General features: G+C 37.8%; 1 protein-coding gene across 1 annotated transcript; it reads right to left on the minus strand.

Moving 5' to 3' along the window:
• Nucleotides 1-1811: 1811 nt before the first annotated feature.
• Nucleotides 1812-12197, minus strand: LOC110449411 (snaclec coagulation factor IX/factor X-binding protein subunit A-like). The gene is made up of 6 exons (XM_021496266.1): nt 12121-12197; nt 9623-9710; nt 6641-6735; nt 4853-4952; nt 3689-3905; nt 1812-2141 (listed from the first exon to the last, which is right to left on the minus strand). Exons 2-6 carry the CDS (start codon nt 9663-9665, stop codon nt 2120-2122), a joined length of 477 nt encoding a protein of 158 aa, XP_021351941.1. The 5' UTR covers nt 9666-9710; nt 12121-12197; the 3' UTR covers nt 1812-2119.
• Between the last annotated feature and the right edge of the window lie 9363 nt (nt 12198-21560).

Raw genomic sequence — 21560 nt, forward strand, 5'->3', positions numbered from 1 at the left:
TCCGTATATCAAAGTTTATGTGAAGGAAATCCCGATTATTGTGTTATTCTCAATTTACTTCAGGCAGTCGAATTGTCAATGGTGGAATATCGGGTATAGCAATTTCGATTAATGATAGGTCAAAATCCAATTTTCCAGTAGTTTTTGAAGTCGTATTCCAAAACGCGAGATCAGTTTCTTATTTCGTTCGAAAATCTGTGTATACTTTGGATACACTACTGATTGGAAAGTTGGGTTTTCTGGATTTGATTTTAATTGGTAAGCAAACTGTAGGCATAATTTTGTTCTTCTATCATCAAATGACGGTTCATTTGCTTCAACGTAGATGCTTGCGGCTGGTGATGTGCGAAAAACACCTACAACGAGACGAAACCCCTGACTCAAGCATCTTCAAATATGATTTGCGGGCTGATCCATATATAATGGAACCGAGGTCAAGCTTTGAACGAAAAAGGGAACTGCAACTGTGTCTAAACAAAGTTCAGACATGGGCAAGTGAAAATTGCTTTAGATTATCTAAATCAAAAACGGTATGCATGCACTTCTGCCAACTCCGAAAATTACACAATGATCCATGTTTAACTCTAGACGGAACTATTATTTAAAAGATAAATGTTCAAAAGCTTTAGATATTCTAAAAGTACTATCCCACACGGATTTGGGAGCTGACAGTGATGTGCTGCTTCGTCCATGGTTTAACATTCGATCAACTTATTTTAAGGACGTGTCTCCGTTTGTGCTGTGTATTCTTGCATGTTTTTTGTGTGTGCTAGTGTCAGAATATAGTGGTGTATTTGCCTCTTTGTGATAGCGAAGATCTAAAGCCAATTTTATTGTGCTTTCGGTACAACCATTTCGAAGGCACCCAGCACATCATTCCACCCAGTCGTAGTTATACTGACAGTTACATGCAGTGGGAACACATCTGCTGCATCCATGGCAATATTTGGGATCTTTGTATTTCCATCTACTTCTAACTATCTTTTATTTCCTAGTGCCTTGCTTGGCAACACTTCACTTTTGACTTTAGTGTTGAACGGTCGCCCAGGTGAGGAACTCAATGGGTTCTGTCCCACGGTCGGGACATACCAAAGTCCTTAACAGTTGTAGTTGTTATTCCCTGCTTCATGTTCACTATTTAGGGTAATGACAACAACTTGCTCACCTGTTGTCAGTATAATATGACCGGGCAGTATGCTGTGCTTGGTGCCTTCGGCATCAGACGCGCGCTTTCACTACTTCGCACACATTTAACTCCTGCATACTTGCTTTGTGGATAAGATGAGCCCTTTATCCATTCATGCGACGAATGTGCCGATTTCAGACAGATTTTAAACTGACATTCTGATATGCAATTTAAATTGAGGTATAGTAAAGCGAGGCACTAGTAAACAAAATTTAGATAGAAGATATAAGCATAAAGATCCCAATTGGTACAATTGGGGCAGCAGATTTATTTCAGTCGTGTTTTTGTCCCCATAAGTGCAAGTCCCCAATAATGCAGGGGATTCCCACATAAAATCCCATTAAAAAAGGTAATCTTAGATCACCTGGTCCAAGCGTTCTAGCAACCTCAAAAAATTAAAAACACATGTGAAAGAACAATAAAAAGGAGAATGTCAATGAAATTTAATACTCGTCTTCAGGTTCCAAAATTGAAAATCAATCAATCCATTTCTATTTAAACAAATATGAAATGTTCAGAGTATCATTAAAGAAAAATATGTTCACTTTAAACATCTTTAAAATCAAATTTACGATTTCAAAATAATTTAAGTCATGACATTTTTTTTTTGGGTTTAACAGCCAGAGTCATATAAGGACGGGTGCCTAGGGAGACACCGCCTGCAACACAGTAGATAGAAAAAGAAAGAAGACAGGAATGATAGGAAATGAAAAGATCTCAAGTGGTGCAATGGGGGGTTGCAAATTTCGACTCTGACATGTCCCCTTCGTAGAAGACACGGAAGAACTCTCACAATCAAAGCAAAGGATAGGATAGGCATATAACTTGTCCGAATCTTCACGTAGGATAATGTATGTACTTAAAATGAGTCCACAACATGTATAAGGTTATAAAGACCCCTGTCCACAGAGACATGCTGCTGGAAGTTTGCTGTCATGGCCAGTAACCAGGAGCCCTGAAAAAGAACGATGTATACAATTTTAAATCAATAGCTTAATTTATAACTTTATTGTCGAGGACACACTCCCGCTACCCTCCCCCCAAGTAACCCCTTACACACACACCCGATTACCATATGCAACAATAAATTACTGTAAAATGTAGAACTGTTGTTAATGTTTGATTTGATATGCTAAAAGACTTTATAAAAATATAATTGACTCCACCCCCCTGGCCTGGGCACGTCCCCATTCCTGTATCTACCATGTCTAAAAGTTTCAAGTTCCTACTTCAAACAGTGCAGAAAAAGTTATTTTACCCCTATCCCCCAAGTAACCNAGAACTCATAAAAATGTTTGATTAGATATGATAAAATACTTTTTTCTTCAAATATATTTGATCCCTATGACCCCCAGCCCGGCCCCTGGCTTGGTTCGGTTTAGTATTGTTTAACGTCCTATCAACAGCTATGGTCATTTAAGGACGGCCTCCCCTGTGTGCAAGATGCATGTGTGTAGTATATGCGTGTGTGTTTTGGGAGGCTGCGATATGTTCGTGTTTGTCTCCTTGTGATAGCGCAGAACTTTATAGTGCTACCTCACTGAAACATACTGTTTGAATACACCCAGCAGGACACCCCACTCGGTCATATTATACTGACAACGGGCGAACCAGTCGTCCAACTCCTAAACTGCTGAGCGCTAAGCAGTAGTAGAAACTACCATTTTTACATACTCTGGGGGTCATATAAATAATCCGAAAGTGTTGTACACTTCTCCATACATAAATCCCCCATGTCTAAATTTTCAAGTTTCTAATTCGTCGGAGATGTCGTTTAAAGGCATACCGTCAAATTTATCCCTTTTGGCCCCGTCCATCTGTCCCCTGTGGGGTCAGGAAATTCATTTGTAAAATCTTGAATCCCCTTCCCCTAAGGATGCTTCCTGCCAAATTTTGTTGAAATTTGCCCAGTGGTTTCAAAAGAACAAGAATTTGCCCGACAACTTTAACCTGCAGAACTTGCCCAAAAACTTGTGTTTTGGACCAATAATGAGCAAACATGGTCCAATTTGTTGCTAAGGAACCTCAAAGCAATTGGTGTAACCATATTACAATGTAAAATTCATCAAAAGTTGAGTTAAACACCAAAACACAGATTGCCCAAAAACTTTAACCAAGTGGGATGCCGACTCCGTGGGTACTGCTATAGCCCGCCCTCCCCCTACTCTTCGAATAGACGATCTAAAAGTGATTATATCATTTAGATAATTGAAAAAATTGTAATCTCGCCTGTAGGTCGGGGATCAAATCAGATACCTGCTGCAGGATGTGAAAGGAAACTAATATGACCCCCCCCCCCCGAAAAAAAAACCACATACAGAATGTAGATTTGCATTTATTTCCTCTACATGGTAACACAAAATAACCAAAGCTATTAATAAGACGTTAAACAAAGAAAACAAAACTGAATTCAACCTACATATTAAAAAAAACATTAAGAGTGATATTGGATTAATGATTAATTGAATTTTACAAACAAACCTACAAAAATGCTCAACGTACCGAGTTTGACACAGAAAGACATTTTTTTCTTTGCAGCTGACAGTTTTCCAGTTTTCGATCGTGGTAGTATTAACAAAACCGTGGTTTCTTGGCCTATAAAACAAACTCATGCACAAGTCAGACCCACTTGTCACATGGTTTGGAGAATTTACCCAACCTGGCAGGACAGATGAATAGGGAAAACCTGTCCAGATTTCTCCGGATATAGGATGTGAGGCTGTAAACAAAATAAATTGTGACAACATTTTTCGTTTGTGGAACACATGGGTTTTATTTTTGCTTTATTTAAGTTTAATGTTTCCCCTTGGTAATTGGGTAATTAAGAGGCAGCTAAACCCGAAGTTACGACCCCATTTTATATTGTTTATTAGAGCAGAGGTAGAAATCCCCTTTAAGGTCTCATTTTAAGGTGTTTTTTTCTGGAATACCATAAGAATTTTGTCAACAATGTTCGCAAGTATTTCTGGTTTTATCACATGACTCAATTGACTAGACGTGATGTCACTCGTGGAGTCAAACGAAACATGCTCAATTATACGTACCAAAATCGAGGCGCATTGGTTTTGGAGGAGACCCTACGTTGGTCGTTCTGTCTATCTCAATTCCATAAAAACATAATTGAAAAGAGATCATCAGATCCCCCCACCCCACCCTACCTTGAGTATTTCTCGGCCAGGGGAGGGAACTCAAAACCTTCTTTACAAGGGCGAACGCTCAAATAAAGGCCAAAAGTGAGGCATTGTCAAGGGAGACATTAGGAAGAAGAAAGTTGTTTAGAAAGAAGAGAAAATATAAGTTTTCAAATTAAGTCGCTTCTTACGATCATGCAATGAGGGCGGGCAGTTCTTACAATTCTTACGCCCTACCTGCAGGTAACAGTAATCATGTCATGTAAAAAATAACATATAAAAACACATATACTTGTACAGGGTTACATAACTTAATAGGCTTAAAGAAATGCTATGAACAAAAATAAAGGCATGCTATCGGGACATTTCAGGAATACTGGTCTTTGTAAATGACACCAACATTCTTCAGCACCCTTCATATGACCTTCACTGTTGCGAGGTAGTACAACTTGAAACCAAAAGTGCATATTTCAGTTCGCAATATTTTAACCCGTGAAATAATAAACAAATTATGTGTATCAATGCTCATACATACATTTCATTCTCAAGTGGAAAGTGATCCAAAATTCATGAAATAGATAATCATCCTCTGATTCCAACGACAGAAGCTGTCCCCCATTACTGGCGCAGACATCCTAAACCAATAACAATATAAACAATCTTGAGTCATGTACCTTTTTTTTTCATTTCAAGCCGCAGCATTTGACATGTTAATTTTTCATATCTAAATGGGACCGAATTTATTTTTAGATATTAAATTCAATGTATTGATATTTCAAGGTCGCAACAAGACATTCACAGTTTCGACGAGAATAAACAGACACAAAGAAGCATTTGGTCACTTATTATCTGAATCATTCGGAACAAAATTCTTAACGGCCCATCAACAGAAAACATGGCCATTACTTTGATATGATATCTGTTGCCAGGAAGCAAATTAAAATGAATACTGGGAAAGTTTCGTCCTATGCGGGTAAAATTCGTTATCACCGAGTGTTAATTACAACACTCGGCATTTGATTGCTATGTCTAAATTGTTGTTTACTTATGTTTGTTATTATGATAGATTCGTCCTCATTACAGAAGGTGAAAATTAAACTACATGGAAAATTTCCGAGTGGTTTTTTTATATATTTGTTTGAAACATTGCTTTTGATGAAAAGTTTGAAATGTGTGGGGGATGAAAACTTGTTTGTCCTTGTAAGTAACAGAGTAGTATGAGGACTTGTGTGTAAGGAAGCACTGCCGGGAGGATAAAGTAGATAGACAAAAGACGAGGAAACTGAAAAAGTGTTCAATGGGGGACCAGCATGTCAAAGAATAGACCTGCTGTATCGCGCGCACTGCATGTGTATCGTAGACGTAGAATGCGATTAGTGTCATAATCGAGGAGACCAAACGTGTTATCTGCTGCCCACATTGCTACACGTGGGATCTATATAGATTCTTATTTCTTTAGGTTCTCTTTTGTCTTTTCTATGAACTTTCTCTTTCCTATGCCCTGTAATAGCCAAGATCATTTGAAAGACATGCACCAGGAAACACCTTCGAAAAAGAACAACAGCTATGGTCATTTAAGGTTTGGTTTGGTTAATATTGTTTAAAGTCCTACCAACAGCCATGGTCATTGAAGGACGGCCTCCACTGAAACATACTGCCGAAGACACCCAGCAGGACACCAAACACGGTCACATTATATTGATAACGGGCGAAGCAGTCGTTCCAATCCGCATTTTAGGACGGCCTCCCCTGTGTGCAAGATGCACGCGTGTAGTGTATGCGTGTGTGTTCGGAGGCTGCGATATGTTCGTGTTTGTCTCCTTGTGATAGCGCGGAACTGATGCCGACTTTATAGTGCTACCTCACTGACACATACTGTTTAGTTTGTTGGGTGTCTTTTTAACTAAGGTGTGTGTAACGAATGCAGGTATTCTAGTGTAGTTGCTTCCTTGCTAGCTACATGATATAAATAACAAGGCGAACAGTAAGGAAATGAAGAAACGACCTTGTTCTGTGTAGATACTTAAAACTGCAATAAGAATAAAATACTATATAACACTTTAAAACTTATACTAATAATTGAATTATGGTTACAGAAGAGAAAACTATTTCCGAGCAGACTCTTGGTGACGTCTTCACTTATAATTAGTACATATTGAAAAGCGATGACTAGCACGTTTGTGTTTAAGAAACTAACGTTTGCTTCTTCGTTGATAGGTTCATTGAGTACACGCCTGCCCTGTATGACTAACCTATGGTGATAGACTGTAAAGCTTTTATCGAACAAAGCCTTTAATAAGGGTAGAAATTTTGCTTACATTACCTTGGCTTCAGTCCAAGTTTTACCCTCTCTGAACATCCGGAAACACAGATCATCCCGTCGACCCCATTGCTCCGGGCATCTCACAGTGCTGTATTCTATGGCGTGTAAAAACAGTCTTTTAGAAACGTACTTAGTCATGGTGGTATATTGTTTACTGTCGTGAATTCCCTCCCTTTAATTATTTTTCCTTATAAAAGCAATAATTGTTTGTAAGTTTTATACTACAGGGAAAAAAAGGGAATTCCTGACATGATCTTGATACCTGTAATATATTGCTGAATCTTGCAAAGAACAAGTTCTGTTTTGTTTTACCGGAATTAACGTCCTAACAACAGTCAGTTCCCTGGGTCCCTCCATGTGTATGTGGGCTAGCGGCAGGGTATGTTGGTGTAATTGCCTCCTTGCCATAGAGCAAAGAACCAAATATGTATCTATTATATATATTAATGTTTTGCGTTCATCGCCATAGAGGCGTATACACTCTGCGACTGTATATGGAATACAAACTCGTACACGAAAAAGTACAAAATAAGCAAAATAGTTATTCCATGCAATGTATATGGTTAGTTGGAATGAGGAAAAATCGACCTGTAATTAGGTTTCATACATCAGTTCAAATTACTTATTTAGTAACAATCAAGTAAACTTTATGGGAAGGGAGGTAACTCTTATTTACTGATACTAGGAATATATAAATGAAAATTCGCGTGTTACTCATATTTCTAACCAAATATCAACGAATACAAATGATTCGACTGACAGTATTCATCTATATAGAAGTTTTAAATCTTCAATAATTTATCCTTATCAACAGAAAGTCTTTTGAATGAAAAAAATAATTTGCATAAATTTAAACAAGAGCACCGCGAGCGGAAGCATGATACGCCCGTCAGACCCTCGGAAGGGTATTGATTTATTGGAAGCAGGTAATGACATATGATCTAACTGTTTTTAGTGCCACCGTTTTGGTGGTGACTGTGACCTAGCCATCCATTTACTGTATTTATGGCGCAAGCTATTTTGTGTTTCAGAATTACACATTCGTGGTCAATGTTGCTATTACTAAAACTAGAACCCTGGCTTTGAGGTAGGAGTCTTGAACAAATAATTAAAAAGTCTTACCAAATAGTTTGTTAAAAATCGGAGAAATCAACAAAGCAATTGTTTAAGTTATCCTGTTAACAACAAAGGTTAACAGCAAAAATGAAGTACAGTGTAACTATTTCAATGGTGATACAAATACGAAGAAAGTTAAAACTCGACAGAAAACCCCGTAATATAAGTTGAACATTATTGCTTTCATAATGTAGCATTACCATACCAAGAATTGATTAAAAAATAAAAAAAACGTTCTTGCATTTTATACACATTTTGTTTGGTTTTTGTTTCACCATACTTTTGAAAGGAATTAAACAAATAATTAAAAGTTCTTGCAATGAAAAAGTGGCATAACTTTTCCGAATAGTGTTTAAATGTCACGATTTAAGAACTCATTCAACGCATTCAGGTAATGAAACATCCATCCAAGTTTGTGAAGCACAATTGTTGATGCCGACTTTATAGTGCTACCTCACTGAAACATACTCCGAAGACACCCAGCAGGACGCCCCACCCGGTCACATTATACTGACAACGGGCAACATTCATGAACTATATGAACAACATTCATGAATAGTATGAACAACATTCACGAATCATATGAACGAAAAGTATGGCGTTGCATCTCTGGTCATGTTTGTATTTATACTTACTTTGCTTATTTTACATCTATGTTGTTCATGTGAAACATATTTACTCCCTCAATTTCTGTGTTAATAATATCTTCCATCTTTTGAGATAACGTTTGATGTATAATTAATGAATGAGTATTTCTAGACTGTTGTTTGATATTTAATAACTTAAATCGTCCACCAACCGTAAAGAAAATAAAAACAAATATCCATTGTGTGAAGCTATCGCTGAATAATGAATACTCAAGTAAATCAGGTAATTTAAGATTGTACGAGCCAAAGTTGAGCTAACATTAATGGGACTATTTAGTAAAGTAAGTTTGTTTTGATAACCTGCAAATCAAGTCGATACTGAAAATATATATCTCCTAACAAAAGTTTACGTTGTTTATAATGACATGACATGAAGCCAACGACCAGTATGGTCAGTTTCATCTTTTGAAAAAGCCGGTATTAAAAATAGCTACGACCGAAATAGCGCAATATCCGGGGTTTTCAGTGAGAAAGAAACATGTACAGCCCTTCGCTGTTGACCGACAACACAGTGTCAGTTATGATTTTGAGTTCACACATAACATATTCTTGAATTGACAATACATCGCAAGTAAGAATTATAAATATCATAATACATACCTCTAATGAGATATTTCTGTTCACATTTGGATTTGAATGAAAACGAACAGGTTCAATTAGAGCATGCACGCACTGAGAGGGTGCTGCAGGGAGGATTTTAAACCGCAGAAAGTACGATATCAACAGGTTGAAACGCAAAATAGATCACTCATTTATAACGATTGTGTTGGAAGATGATTTTGATTAAGAATAGATGCATATACTTATATTCAGAGAGGCTAGGCGAATAAACGAGGTTTTCTTCTCTCCTCGGCTGGAAAGACATTTTTGTTAGCTAGAAATTTACCGACAGCTGCCGCTAAAACGTACCACTGTACAGTTAAGGATTTCTCCATTACTGATTAAAAACGCCAAGAAAACATTGTCTCTTGTCAATTTCTCGACCTGAATTGTCCATAGGGAGTATGAAACTATATAATCATGAAGAGTTTTTTGACAAGGTTATAAAAAACGTACTTGACTTAATTGTCCCTTTAACATTGTTTTGAACATCAAGTCACAAATACAACAATGACATACTCCTATTGAGTTAATCTAGTTAATATATGTGACATTATGCTACTATGGAATTATTATGGTAAGAAATTGGCATTGAAATAATATGAGAATGTTAAATTACCATGTTTTACACAAACGTATGCCGGGGCAGCTGGAACGCACATCTCATCAATAGCACAGGTGTGATTTCTGCAGGCAGCGCCTTTATCCTACCAGAAATGTCATTGGAATTCTGATATCAACATGACGGATTTGTAAAATAAAAGACATACATTACAAACTATTCACATTATACAGGACATCCCTGAGGGACCCTGGCACCGAGCATCATGCAATCTTCAACCGTTATATAATATAAACACAACCATGAGATTAGAATTGAACATGGGTCCGTCGAAACCCCACTTGGGGCAAGAAAAAAACATACACACGCAGGTGATATAGCTTTAAAAACTGTAGATACAGCATGCCAAAAGAGAAGTATACTGCATCATCCAACTGAATTTCCTTCTAGCACTCTTGGGTGATGCTAGGGGGCCAAATAGATGGAAATCAGAATTGTCTAAAGTACTGTTATAACAGAGCGGCATGTGCATAAACCCCTTATGTAATAAAGTTAAACATTTCAATAATCAGCCCAGTGTATATTTTGAACCCAGCTACCACTCAAACGAGATAAGTGTGGCCATTAAGGTTACTGCAAACCTTAGAGACTTGAAATCCACCAGCAGAGTCTACCACCTTATATCCGAAAAGATTTACGTAATACACCAACTAAGGCATCCGCGATACTTCAGGGGTTACGCTCACGTTCGCTCTCTGCACCCCTGGAATATGTCATAGCAATTGTCAATTTTACCGTTACGCGACCGACATTTTTTTGTATGTACATCAAAGGATCAAACTAAATTTCTCGTCTCATCCACAAGGTGGCTTAGATTTTGCTTTGACATATTCAGAGGATGCAGATACAGCATGCCAAAATGAATTACACTGCATAATAAAGCTGTATCGTCCTTCTTAAATTCATCGGTGATGCTAGGGGGTAAAACATTGGAAATCAAAACTGTTTTAACTACTGTTGAAAACAGATTGATTTAACTTTTGGTTATATTTTGTTTTACGTCCTATTAACAGCTAAGGTTATTTACGGATGTGCCTCCATGTGTGTTGTGTATGCTTGATGTTAGCCGGAGGCAGATTATGTTCGTGAATATAGCTCCTAATTAGTATAGACTTAGTTTCTGGGCCAGAAGTTTTAACAGTTGGGATTTGGATGTAGGAAGTGGTCCAACCCTAAGAGACCTAGTCACTGGTCATACCTTTTAACCTTTTGAAATCTCCACCCAATAACCATTATACATTTTTTGGGCATATAATATTAACACAACCATGCAACTAAAAGTGGCACCTGTCCTACGGCTCTCACAAAAAGAAATGTAGCCCCCTGGATCTCAACATGGAAACATTGAAATCTCAATCCTATAATAATATATACAATTGGTAAGCCAGAAGATTAAGATATGCTTCCAGCATTGGTCCTCCCGACTGTCCCTACTCCTGTGATATTATTTGTGAGGAGAATAGTTAAATGTCCAGCTGGTCGGTATAGGCCCTCTGGTTGGCTAGTAGAATAACGGGATGAAAGAGATATAAAGTTTGCTCAGGTGAATGACTTTGACCAATCTGCATGGTTATAGGACCAAATGGGTTCAAATTCCTTAAACGGATTCACCTTAATAGCCACAATATGATATTATTCGGGGATGAAGGGCTAATGCATTTTTGAAATAAATGACATTGATTCATATTCAATGTCACAGGGGTCAAATGTGATAAAACATTGGAAAGACTTTTTCTGAATAAACCAAATGCCTTGCGTGATGATATATGACCAGTAGAATGGCAGAATGAATGGCTTCAAATCTGACCCTTGCAAGTCGGGCATAGACAAGAATGCACTTGCTGTTACCCGCTGCTTGTTTTAAAAGGCAACTAAAGTGGACATCTACAGAACTGGGGAATCGCTTCAGTGTCCATTTCTTGGTGACACAAGATTGGTTTAGTGTTGTGGGGTTTAACATCCCATCAGCAGCTAAGTTAATTTAATGATGCGGCACCAGTATGTGTGCTGAAGGCCAGGTTTATTCGGGTTTATTGGTAATTGTTATCAGCATATAGTGTGCGTACTGCGTTGGCAGACAACAGTTTTCCACCCAGTCACACTGCTGTCAATCCAAGGTGACTGGATGAAATATTACTCAGCCGTGTGCCTTCGACTTGCAGGACACAAAAACGGCCAAATAACAGTTTAAAAACTCAATACAGACCACGCTTTCTTGCAGTGATATGCTACATTTAAATTGCAGTATTATCGGGAACGAAATTTTGCGTTTTGAAGACGTCATGCTTGCATGTTTGGTTGTACATATGTTAATTGCTTTCTTGATCTATTCTAAATGCAGTACTAGCTAGGTTCATTCAGATACTAAGTGCATATGTATTTAACAGGTTAAAACGTCTTCTTGTCTTTTTCACATAAACGTTAAACACTTGTCTATTGTTGACGATTTACATATATTCTCGATGTAGGCATCTTGCTTTTTGAATTATATTCACCTGTGGAAAAGATGACTTCAGAACCGTCGGATTCGTGCGAGAAGATATCCAGTTAGATTGTCTCTTCCGGCCGTCTGAATACAGAGCACATTTGTTCCCTTTGTCTTTGTTGAAGTCAAACCCTCGGCACAACTTGAAGGCAACACACAACTCCATGCACTGATAGATGGTCGGCATGGTTGTTGTGAGGAAATCTTGTTGAATAAACTGATTTTCGTGAATTAATGTCACATTTATTAAATCTGCAGCAATGTGTACGCGTAACACAAACTGAAGATAAAGTATAACATCCAATGGAAACAATATAAACATTTCCATGAATGTTCAACAACTTTTGCAGTCAGAATTTTCCTTGAAAAACAAATTAACCAGTCAGAGTACAGGTAAAATCTTAGCAAAATCAAACTCTAATTGAACAATAATACTTATGTTTATATGTTGTTTACGGTGGATGATTACAATCTTAACCAATCAACAAAAAATTGTTAAAGGAATATTAGTGACAACTTTATCCGATGAAAACGTCAAATGTATTTTGTTAATACATTCAGTCATCCATAAAACCTTAACCGAGTGTAGTTGTGATACTAACTAATGTCGATGTATCAAAGATCTGCTGAATGACACTGCTTCAATAGGAAGAGCACATTTGTCGCGGTTGAATGTAATCTCGAAAGTAACGTCTGACGAAATTTCACCTGAATAATACTTGAACCCTTTACCAACGTCTACTTTGATACCTTGTGCGCTACTTGGACTGTGAAATATGAAGGCAGGTATATAATAATTATGAATAAAAAATTTCCTTCCCTATCGACATTTGTTTCATATAAGGATAGCACCTTGAATTATTCATTGGCAACGGCACGTACCGACGTTATTAAAAACAAGTTCATACTCGATCGTGCTACAGTGCGTATGAATGGAAAAAGTACTAAGTTCACCCTATTCATACTTTTATATTTTCCCATTATAAACATCGTTGTCCTGGAGTATCCCACTAAATATTATCATAGGTCCTGCAGCATAGGGTTTATCCTTTGTCTTCGGCCTATGAATATGAACGGACAGTTCTTTTGGCTTGTTTAAGATAAAGACATAGAAGAGAGAAAAATGTAAATGGTGCCTCAATTGCAACAGTTTTAACACCTTTCCCCCTTTATCATCTACACATTCATCATATGACCCGCCTGTTGCGAGGACGTTAAACCACAAACAAACTGAACCAAATCTGGTATATAACGACCGTAGTAGCAACTGGTTTTTCGCTAAAAACTGTTTGATGTGTTTAATGCTTTATCACCTCACCTTGCCCATAGAGTTAAGTGAGCTTTTTACTGTAAACGACTTCTTCTCAATAACCAATAGGGCTAGGGTAAAGGCAATTTGCCAGAAGCATACTGAGATAAAGGGCTACCAAATGTATTCAAATGAATGGCTTTCACTTGTATTCTGCATAAACAAAAGACCAAGGGTGATATCTGAGGCATGCACGGATGAAAACCTACCAAGTTTATTCAAATGAATGATCATCACCAATATTCAAGGTAAAAGGGAAAAATATCGTAAAAAAAGCTTCTAACATCTTCTAAATAACCAAAAGACCAGTCTGATGATATTTGGCAGGTCACATACTGTGATAAATGGCTGTTTATTTTGATCAAAAGAATGGCCTTGACTTATATTCAAGGTCACGGAGGTCCAATACGTTTTAAATCAGATTATGAACAACGAAAATGAAAAGTGTGTTGATATTCTGCCAGTAGCTGGCTAAGATGAAGATCTAACAAGTTTGTTCATGTGAATGACCTTAACCTATTTTCAAGGTCACATATGGTGTATGAACATTTATATGACCTCATCTCTATAAACAAAAGGTCCAGGGGAGAATACTTAGCCAGAAGCATATTTAGTTGGAAGGCTACCAAATGTGTTAAAATGAATGACCATCACGCGATTTCAAGGTCACAAGAGTCAAATATTTTAAACAAACTTTTTCTTTAAGAGTAATATTTAGCCTTTAGCATGCACGGATGAGGGGCTACAAAGCTTATTCAAATGATTGGTCTTCACTCATATTCAAAGACTCAAGTGTCAAATGTCTTAAATAGGCTTAAACATATTCTTCTGAATAGCTTAAGAGAGAGAAGCCGAGAAGAGGTTGTCCTTCCCCGTCTCCGGATGGGTCATTCATACATTACCAATGGCTATTTATTGAATCGTGAAGACTAGCCTATATGCAAAACAGTAAAACACTTGTTATTTGATTGTGTCCACCTTCAGTCAACTCGAGAAAAACAATTCTATAGTACCGTTACTGGCTTAGATCTCTTTTTGATTGTTTTTAGGCTATTTATAAGCTGTTTGTCTTTTAAATAAAGTATGAATCACCATAGCCACTTTTAATATCAAAATTGACGTTGTTGTTTTTGCTTTAAATTTGCTTTTGTCGACCATTTGTTGGCCCTAATGACCTATACTGTCTTGATGATAAGTAACCTGCTCAGATGAAGGGATATCAAGTTCGTTCACTTGAATGACCTTAACCTACTTTCGAGGTCATATATGGTCAAATGTATAAACATTAATATAACCTCATAGAAATAAACAAAACGTCTAAAGTAATGATATTTGGTAAGTTGCACGCTGTGATAAAGGTGTATAAGTATGGTTTAGCTGCATGACCTAGATACACGTCGAAGCAACAGGGGTCAAAGGTTCGGTTTTATTTTGTTTAACGTCCTATTACCAACTTAGGTATTTTAACAAGAGGCCCGATGGGCCTGAATCGCTCACCTGGTATTAATCTCATACTTGTAATCTTAAAAGTGGACTAAAATACAGCTACAGGCAGAATATCAGTGTTTGATTCATAAGAACCTATTAAAAGATTTAAACATATGACGCCTGTGACCTTGAATGTCGAACAAGGATATCAGGTTGAAAGTGGATCAAGGTCATTCATTTGAACAAACTTGGTAGTCCTTCATCCCAGCATGCTACAGGCCTAATTTCAGTACCCTGGGCCTTTTGGTTATTGAGAAGTTGTTTGAAGATTTAAAGACATTTGACCCCTTTGACCTTGAAAAATGGTCAAGGTCATACATTTTAACAAACTTGGTAACCCTTCATCCCAGCATGCTACAGGTCCAATATCAGTACCCTGGGCCTTTTGGTTATTGAGAAGAAGTTGTTTGAAGATTTTAAGACATTTGACCCCTGTGACCTTGAAAATTGGTCAAGATCATTCATTTTTACAAACTTGGTAGCCCTTCATCCCAGCATGCTACAGGCCCAATATAAGTACCCTGGGCCTTTTGGTTATTGAGAAGAAGTTGTTTGAAGATTTTAAGACGTTTGACCCCAGTGACCTTGAAAGTGGGTCATGGTCATTCATTTGAACAAACTTGGTAGCCGTTCATCCCAGCATGCTACAGGCCTAATATCATTACCCAGGGCCTTTTTGTTATTGAGAAGAAGTCGTTTAAAGTAAAAAGTTGACGCTGGACAGACGGACGACGGACGGACGGACGCCGCACCATGGCATAAGCTCACTTGCTCTTCGGGCTGGTGAGCTAAAAACGTGCCGACATGTATGTTGTGCATGGGTGTATGTGTTCTGGAGACGGGGCATGTTGGTGTACTTGTCTCCTTGTGATAGCACTATAAGGTCGGCATCAGATCCGCGCTATCTCACTGAAATACCATTCTGAAGGCACCCAGAACAACATTCCGCCTGGTCACATTATACTGACAACGGATTAACCAGTTGTGGTAAAAGATGTTTAAATATTTTAGCTTCGTAGATACCTAAATTTTTCCTGTACTTTTAAGTCCACTTTTAAGGTTGAAATTAATACTAGGTGTACGATGCATGCCCAATTGGCCTTTTGTGTTTTCTTCAACGTCTCCTACAATTATTACTATTATTAGTATCAATGCTTAACGGCCCATAACACAGCATAGGTCATTAGGGCCAACACATGGCCGACAAAAGTAATTCCTTAATAAAAGCATCAAACCAAACTGAAAGGTAAAAGATAAATGTCAAACTGAATATTGAAAGTGGCTATGGTGACTCAAATTTTACATGAGGGCATGCATCAAATCAAAATGGATATGTTGCCCCCCCCCCCCCGACTTCCGACTTGCACTATTTTATTTTTACGTTTTCTATCTACTCTTCTGTACTCATATGCCACTGGCTATTGCGAAGATGGTTCTCGGAACTGCCAATCACATATGTAGACACCTTCTTGGGGATATTCCGTCGCAACGAAATGATAACGATCCTAAATATTGCAATGACATCAGCAGTAGTCCACATCATTAACAACCTAACATGGAAACAGTATAGCTTGTCATTGTGTTATAATAATGAAGATAACGTCACTTTATCACGTTAACGTTTCTGAATATTGATATTGATCCCAGCCTCTCACATTCATTAACAGCGTATCTTCCCCACTTATCTATTCTAACGATTTACTGGCTGTTACTTTAATAGTTTGCTTCTATATTTATCTCGTGCTTGATGTCGGGTTCACTCGGTATTTCTTTTCGTACAGACTATTAGTAGTCACTGTTAGCTGTTATCGTCTCTGCTTTGTGAACTATCTTTTTAAAATTGGTAATGGAAGATTTTAAAGTCCGAGTCTGGTGCCGTATCAACTTGGAGCTCTTAAAAATGTCAATGCAACATCGCGAAGAAACCGAATACATGTGAAAAAATATGATGGATCAGAAAGAGGCGAATACACGAACATGCCCTGCCTCCAACACACACACAACACGCAGAAGCACGTCCTAAAATTACAGACGTTTCGCCCCAAAACCGTTACGCCCCAAGTTTCAGTTCAGTTATGACAACCGTATCGCCCAAACCGCTACGAACCTATATTGAACTATACAAGGCAGTTAGTGGGAGGTAACTTTTCATTATCAGAGCTGTGACTATTTCCTTGTCAATATTAATTATTCACTTGATATCCAATCTGGTCTGATCTTGTGAAAGTGTCGGTAATTATTGCCAGTTTCACTTGAATATAACTGATTAGTTACCTGAAGACTTAATTGGTATAATTTTTTATATTGTTATTTGTATTAATGATCTGGTTGTTTTTGTAAAATATTAATTGTTTTGATGACTTACAGTTTGCATGTTGATGAAAGAGATCGTCAGTCAATTTTTGAAAAGTAAAAGATATGCCGAATGATAATGCCAATTGTGTTTCTGCCCTTCATATTATATGATAAGTATTTTTGCCCGGGCTTCATCAGTTGAGGAGCAAAAATACTGTTCTTACCCTTAACATGTTAAGATATCATATATATATATCCAAATATATAAATACATGCCTAACGCAGATATTATAGATACAATGCGTTAGCTATCTACGGCACGCGTGGAAATAATCTGATTATCTTTAACATATATATCATCTAAAATATATAAATGCATGCCTTATATAGATATTATAGATACAAGACGTTTGCTATCTACGGCACGGCTGGAAACAATCTGATTATCTTTAACATATATATCATCTAAAATATAAAAATACAAGCCTAATATAGATATTATAGATATAATGCGTTTGCTATCTACGACATGCGTAGAAATAATCTAATTATCTTAAAAATATATCATCTTAAATATATAAATGCATGCCTAACATAGATATTATAGATATAATACGTTTGCTATCTACGGCACGCCTGGAAACAATCTGATTATCTTTAACAGATATATAATCTAAAACATAAAAATACATGCCTAACATAGATATTATAGATACAATACGTTTGCTATCTACGGCACGGCTGGAAACAATCTGATTATCTTAAACATAAATATCATCTTAAATATATAAATACATGCCCAACATAGATATAATGCGTTTGCTATCTACGGCACGCTAGGAAATAATCTAAGTATCTTAAGCATATATATCATCTTAAATATATAAATACATGCCTTACATAGATATTATAGATATAATCCGTTTGCTATCTACGGCACGCCTGGAAACAATTTGATTATCTTTAACATATATATCATATAAAATATAAAAACAACATGCCTAATATAGATATTATAAAATAACGCAAAGATATATAGCATGAACAATACGGAAACAATCACTTAAATGGGCGGATTGGTTAAGTGGTTAACATTCCGGCCTTCCAAAGCTGGCGGCCGGGGTTCGATCCCCGAAGTCGCCATACGCATGGAATATTAGAGAAAGGGTTTTTCTCCTGTCCACACAACTCCAACAACCCAGGTGAAGTATAAAATGATCTGGGGTGGGTGTTGCGGTATCTGTTCTGTAGCATTCAAGTGAGGTGGCACTATAAATGATACCGTGGGAAGCACGGTCCCACTACAAACAGAACACAATACATCTCCAGCACACACAGGGCGCTATATCAAATGTTGTATATTTATTTATTTATTTAATATACTAATACTAGTACTAATATTTTCAAGATTTAATTTTACTTGATATAAAATAATTATGATAACATTCATATTAGCATATCGTTCCAATCCAATACTTGTGTCAATGAAATAACAATCAAATAATTTAATTGGTACTTACCAGACTTGCATTTCCTATGTTGCCATCTTGTTCAGATGTCGCACTGAAGTGGCTCCTGTCGTGGTCTAACAACGCCGGTGCAAAAAAAACCACAATCGTTAGATATGTCCGACATACTTGTGATGGGTATGTGATATTTCAGTTGGTATGATGCATTCTTTATACCCTCCGACATATTTCATTGGTTATTTTATTGTCAACATAATGTGTCCTTTTGTAGTTATGTGCTGGGAACAATTACACTTAAAAACATGTTTGTGGATACATTTTCCTAGCGTTGTTATCTTAATAACACCTGCCATCAATGCAGCGACACAAAATGTAAAGGAACCGGGAAAATAATTGCCTCTGATCTTAGTAATGTACTACAGATCGTCGATATGTGGTTTTGATGTTGGTTTTATAGCTACATCCATCACAGTTTGATGACAAGATGTACACATACATGAAAACATGGATTTAGTGTTTATCTTAAAGCCACACGCGTCGGTGTATGATTTGAGAATGTACAAAATACTCCGTTTTCTTATGTCACATCTTATGGATATATAAACTGAAAACGCTAAAGGAAACATATCATAAAACTAACGTGATTTGTTTAATTAGACCGATTCATGCATACAAAAAACAAATTAGTTAATAGTAATTTAACTAAATTATAAATTAATAGTTAATTAACTTAATTTGTTTCAATAAATAATGAATTACTGTTCCGGCTTTTATTTGCAAAACCAAAAAAATATGTATATATTTAATGGGTGGTGTATTCTATCGCCGACCTTTCCGTAGTAGACACGAAACAATAGTTATTCCCCTTAGAACGGTAAAACACAATCACCATAATTATTTAACTAATAATTTCCCAAAGACAATAGGAATTTCACTTCAGTAATAATTACCATAACTTTAGTATGCATAAACAATACCTACACCCAGCTTTGTAGCCCCAAACCAAAAGATTCAAATATCCCGACCTCCCTACCGTGACGTAACCCAAATCTCGACGATAGAGCCACGGAGTGATCTCCCATCCTCCTACTTTTATGGCGCCTGCTGCCTGCTGACGGCCCGGAGCTAGCTCCATATCAAAACAGTTTGTTTGCTTTATACCCATCTGCCCTTGTGACTATAATTATTTGTTGTTGAAAATTATGTTTGAGCTTTTTTTTTTACAAGTGATCAAGCGTCTGGTTGAACGAGACTAGCCGGTGGTGTGCAACGCGGTCCGCCATTACTGTGTGTACATTTCCGACCTCTGTTTATTTCAGTGGCTGTTTGTTTCGACAAACGTTATTTATTTCACCAGAGTTATATTATGGGTGAAATTTGTTCTACGTTGCGTACTTTGTACTATCGAAGTTTATACATTTTTTACCGTGTTTGTCTGCTTGTAAAGTTTGTTTACTTTCGCTTTGGAGGGTATGTCTCGGTCGGGACAGCGACGGAGGACAGCTCATGGGTGTTTCCATTTCTTCGTGGAACGGGACCCTCATGATGCTTGTCCCCAGTGTCGTCATTGCAGTGAGGTTTCCCCTTGTGAACTTTGTTCACAGACTGAATCTCAGGACAAGCCCTTCATTTTTCCCAAGCTAAGAGAGATTTGTCTGCTTCTTCCGGTAAGCGAGAGAAGCAGAGAGGTAGGGGTGGTACCACCAGCTCTCTGGGGTCTGGTGGTACTGTCTCTGTGTCCGTCTCGGGTGGTCTCGCTTCGGCGAGTCCCTCTCATGAGCAGGGGTCGGCCCTTCCTGTTCAGGAACTCCCTGGATTAGAGGAGGGGCAGGCCGACCCTGGCTTGGCACAGCCCAGGGTCGAATTAGCCGGGAACGCCCGAAAGATTTCGCGCTTGCCTTCGGGTAGGGACTACCGGTCCTGATGTTACTACAGACTTTCATTCGGGATTGTCTGTGTATACCGGGATTAGTGACGCGCAGCTCAATTTACCCTTCCGGTCAGTTACCCGGACCCGGTCATATTAGGTCCGGCCCGGAGTGTCATTTGGCAGGAAAACATTTTAAACCTTCGGCTTCGCAGTTTTCTGCGCAGCCCAAGCATAAGTCTCCCTTCAAGGGCAACAAAGGGAATGGTAAGAACCCTCCTGGGGGTAAGAAGAAGGGTTCAAGACTCTCTTCTTCCCACCTTCGTCGTGTTAGACGACGAGTTTGGCTGGGGGGACTGCAGTCCTCTCGGCTCAAGCATAGGTCCTTCTCCCGCAGGATTAGGCTTCGGGTCAGCAAGGTCTCGAGCCTGGACGGTAAGTATTACATCATGAAAATTGGTTTTACTTCAAAAACCTCAAAATAAGCACGCAACACTAGTTTTATTTTTATTTTTTTGGGGTGTTGTAGTTTTTTCGGGGCGATATTAATCAAATTTTGGGCGTTACGGTTTTGGGGCGAAACGTCCGACACCCCTAATTGGGTTCGGTCCCCTGGTCGAGACATACCAAAGTCACAACAATAACTCGAACCCGATATTTCCCTGAAAACACCCCCGACTTTCTCAATAGCTGAAATTTCGATCCGATGCTCATTCGAACCTGACAAATTCAAAACAACCTCTACTTTTGACCCTTGGGCCTCACAATACATCTAGTTAAAAACATTTTATGAAATTATAAATACTATTAGAATATAATTACTAAGAAAACATATGGCCCCATCGCTATTACCCNAATGCACTAATATAATGTAATAAGGTGATTACTATCTTGTTTTATATAATTTGTATATATACATGTCTATTTGTTGGTGACCAAATTGTTTAGAGTGTGTAAACGAGATGTGTGTGTTACAGGTTACTTGGAGCGATCATTTGCTTACTTATCTGTAGTTCTATTTT

The sequence above is a fragment of the Mizuhopecten yessoensis genome, unplaced genomic scaffold (genome assembly GCF_002113885.1).
Source record: "Mizuhopecten yessoensis strain PY_sf001 unplaced genomic scaffold, ASM211388v2 scaffold4599, whole genome shotgun sequence".
Lineage (NCBI taxonomy): Eukaryota > Metazoa > Mollusca > Bivalvia > Pectinida > Pectinidae > Mizuhopecten > Mizuhopecten yessoensis.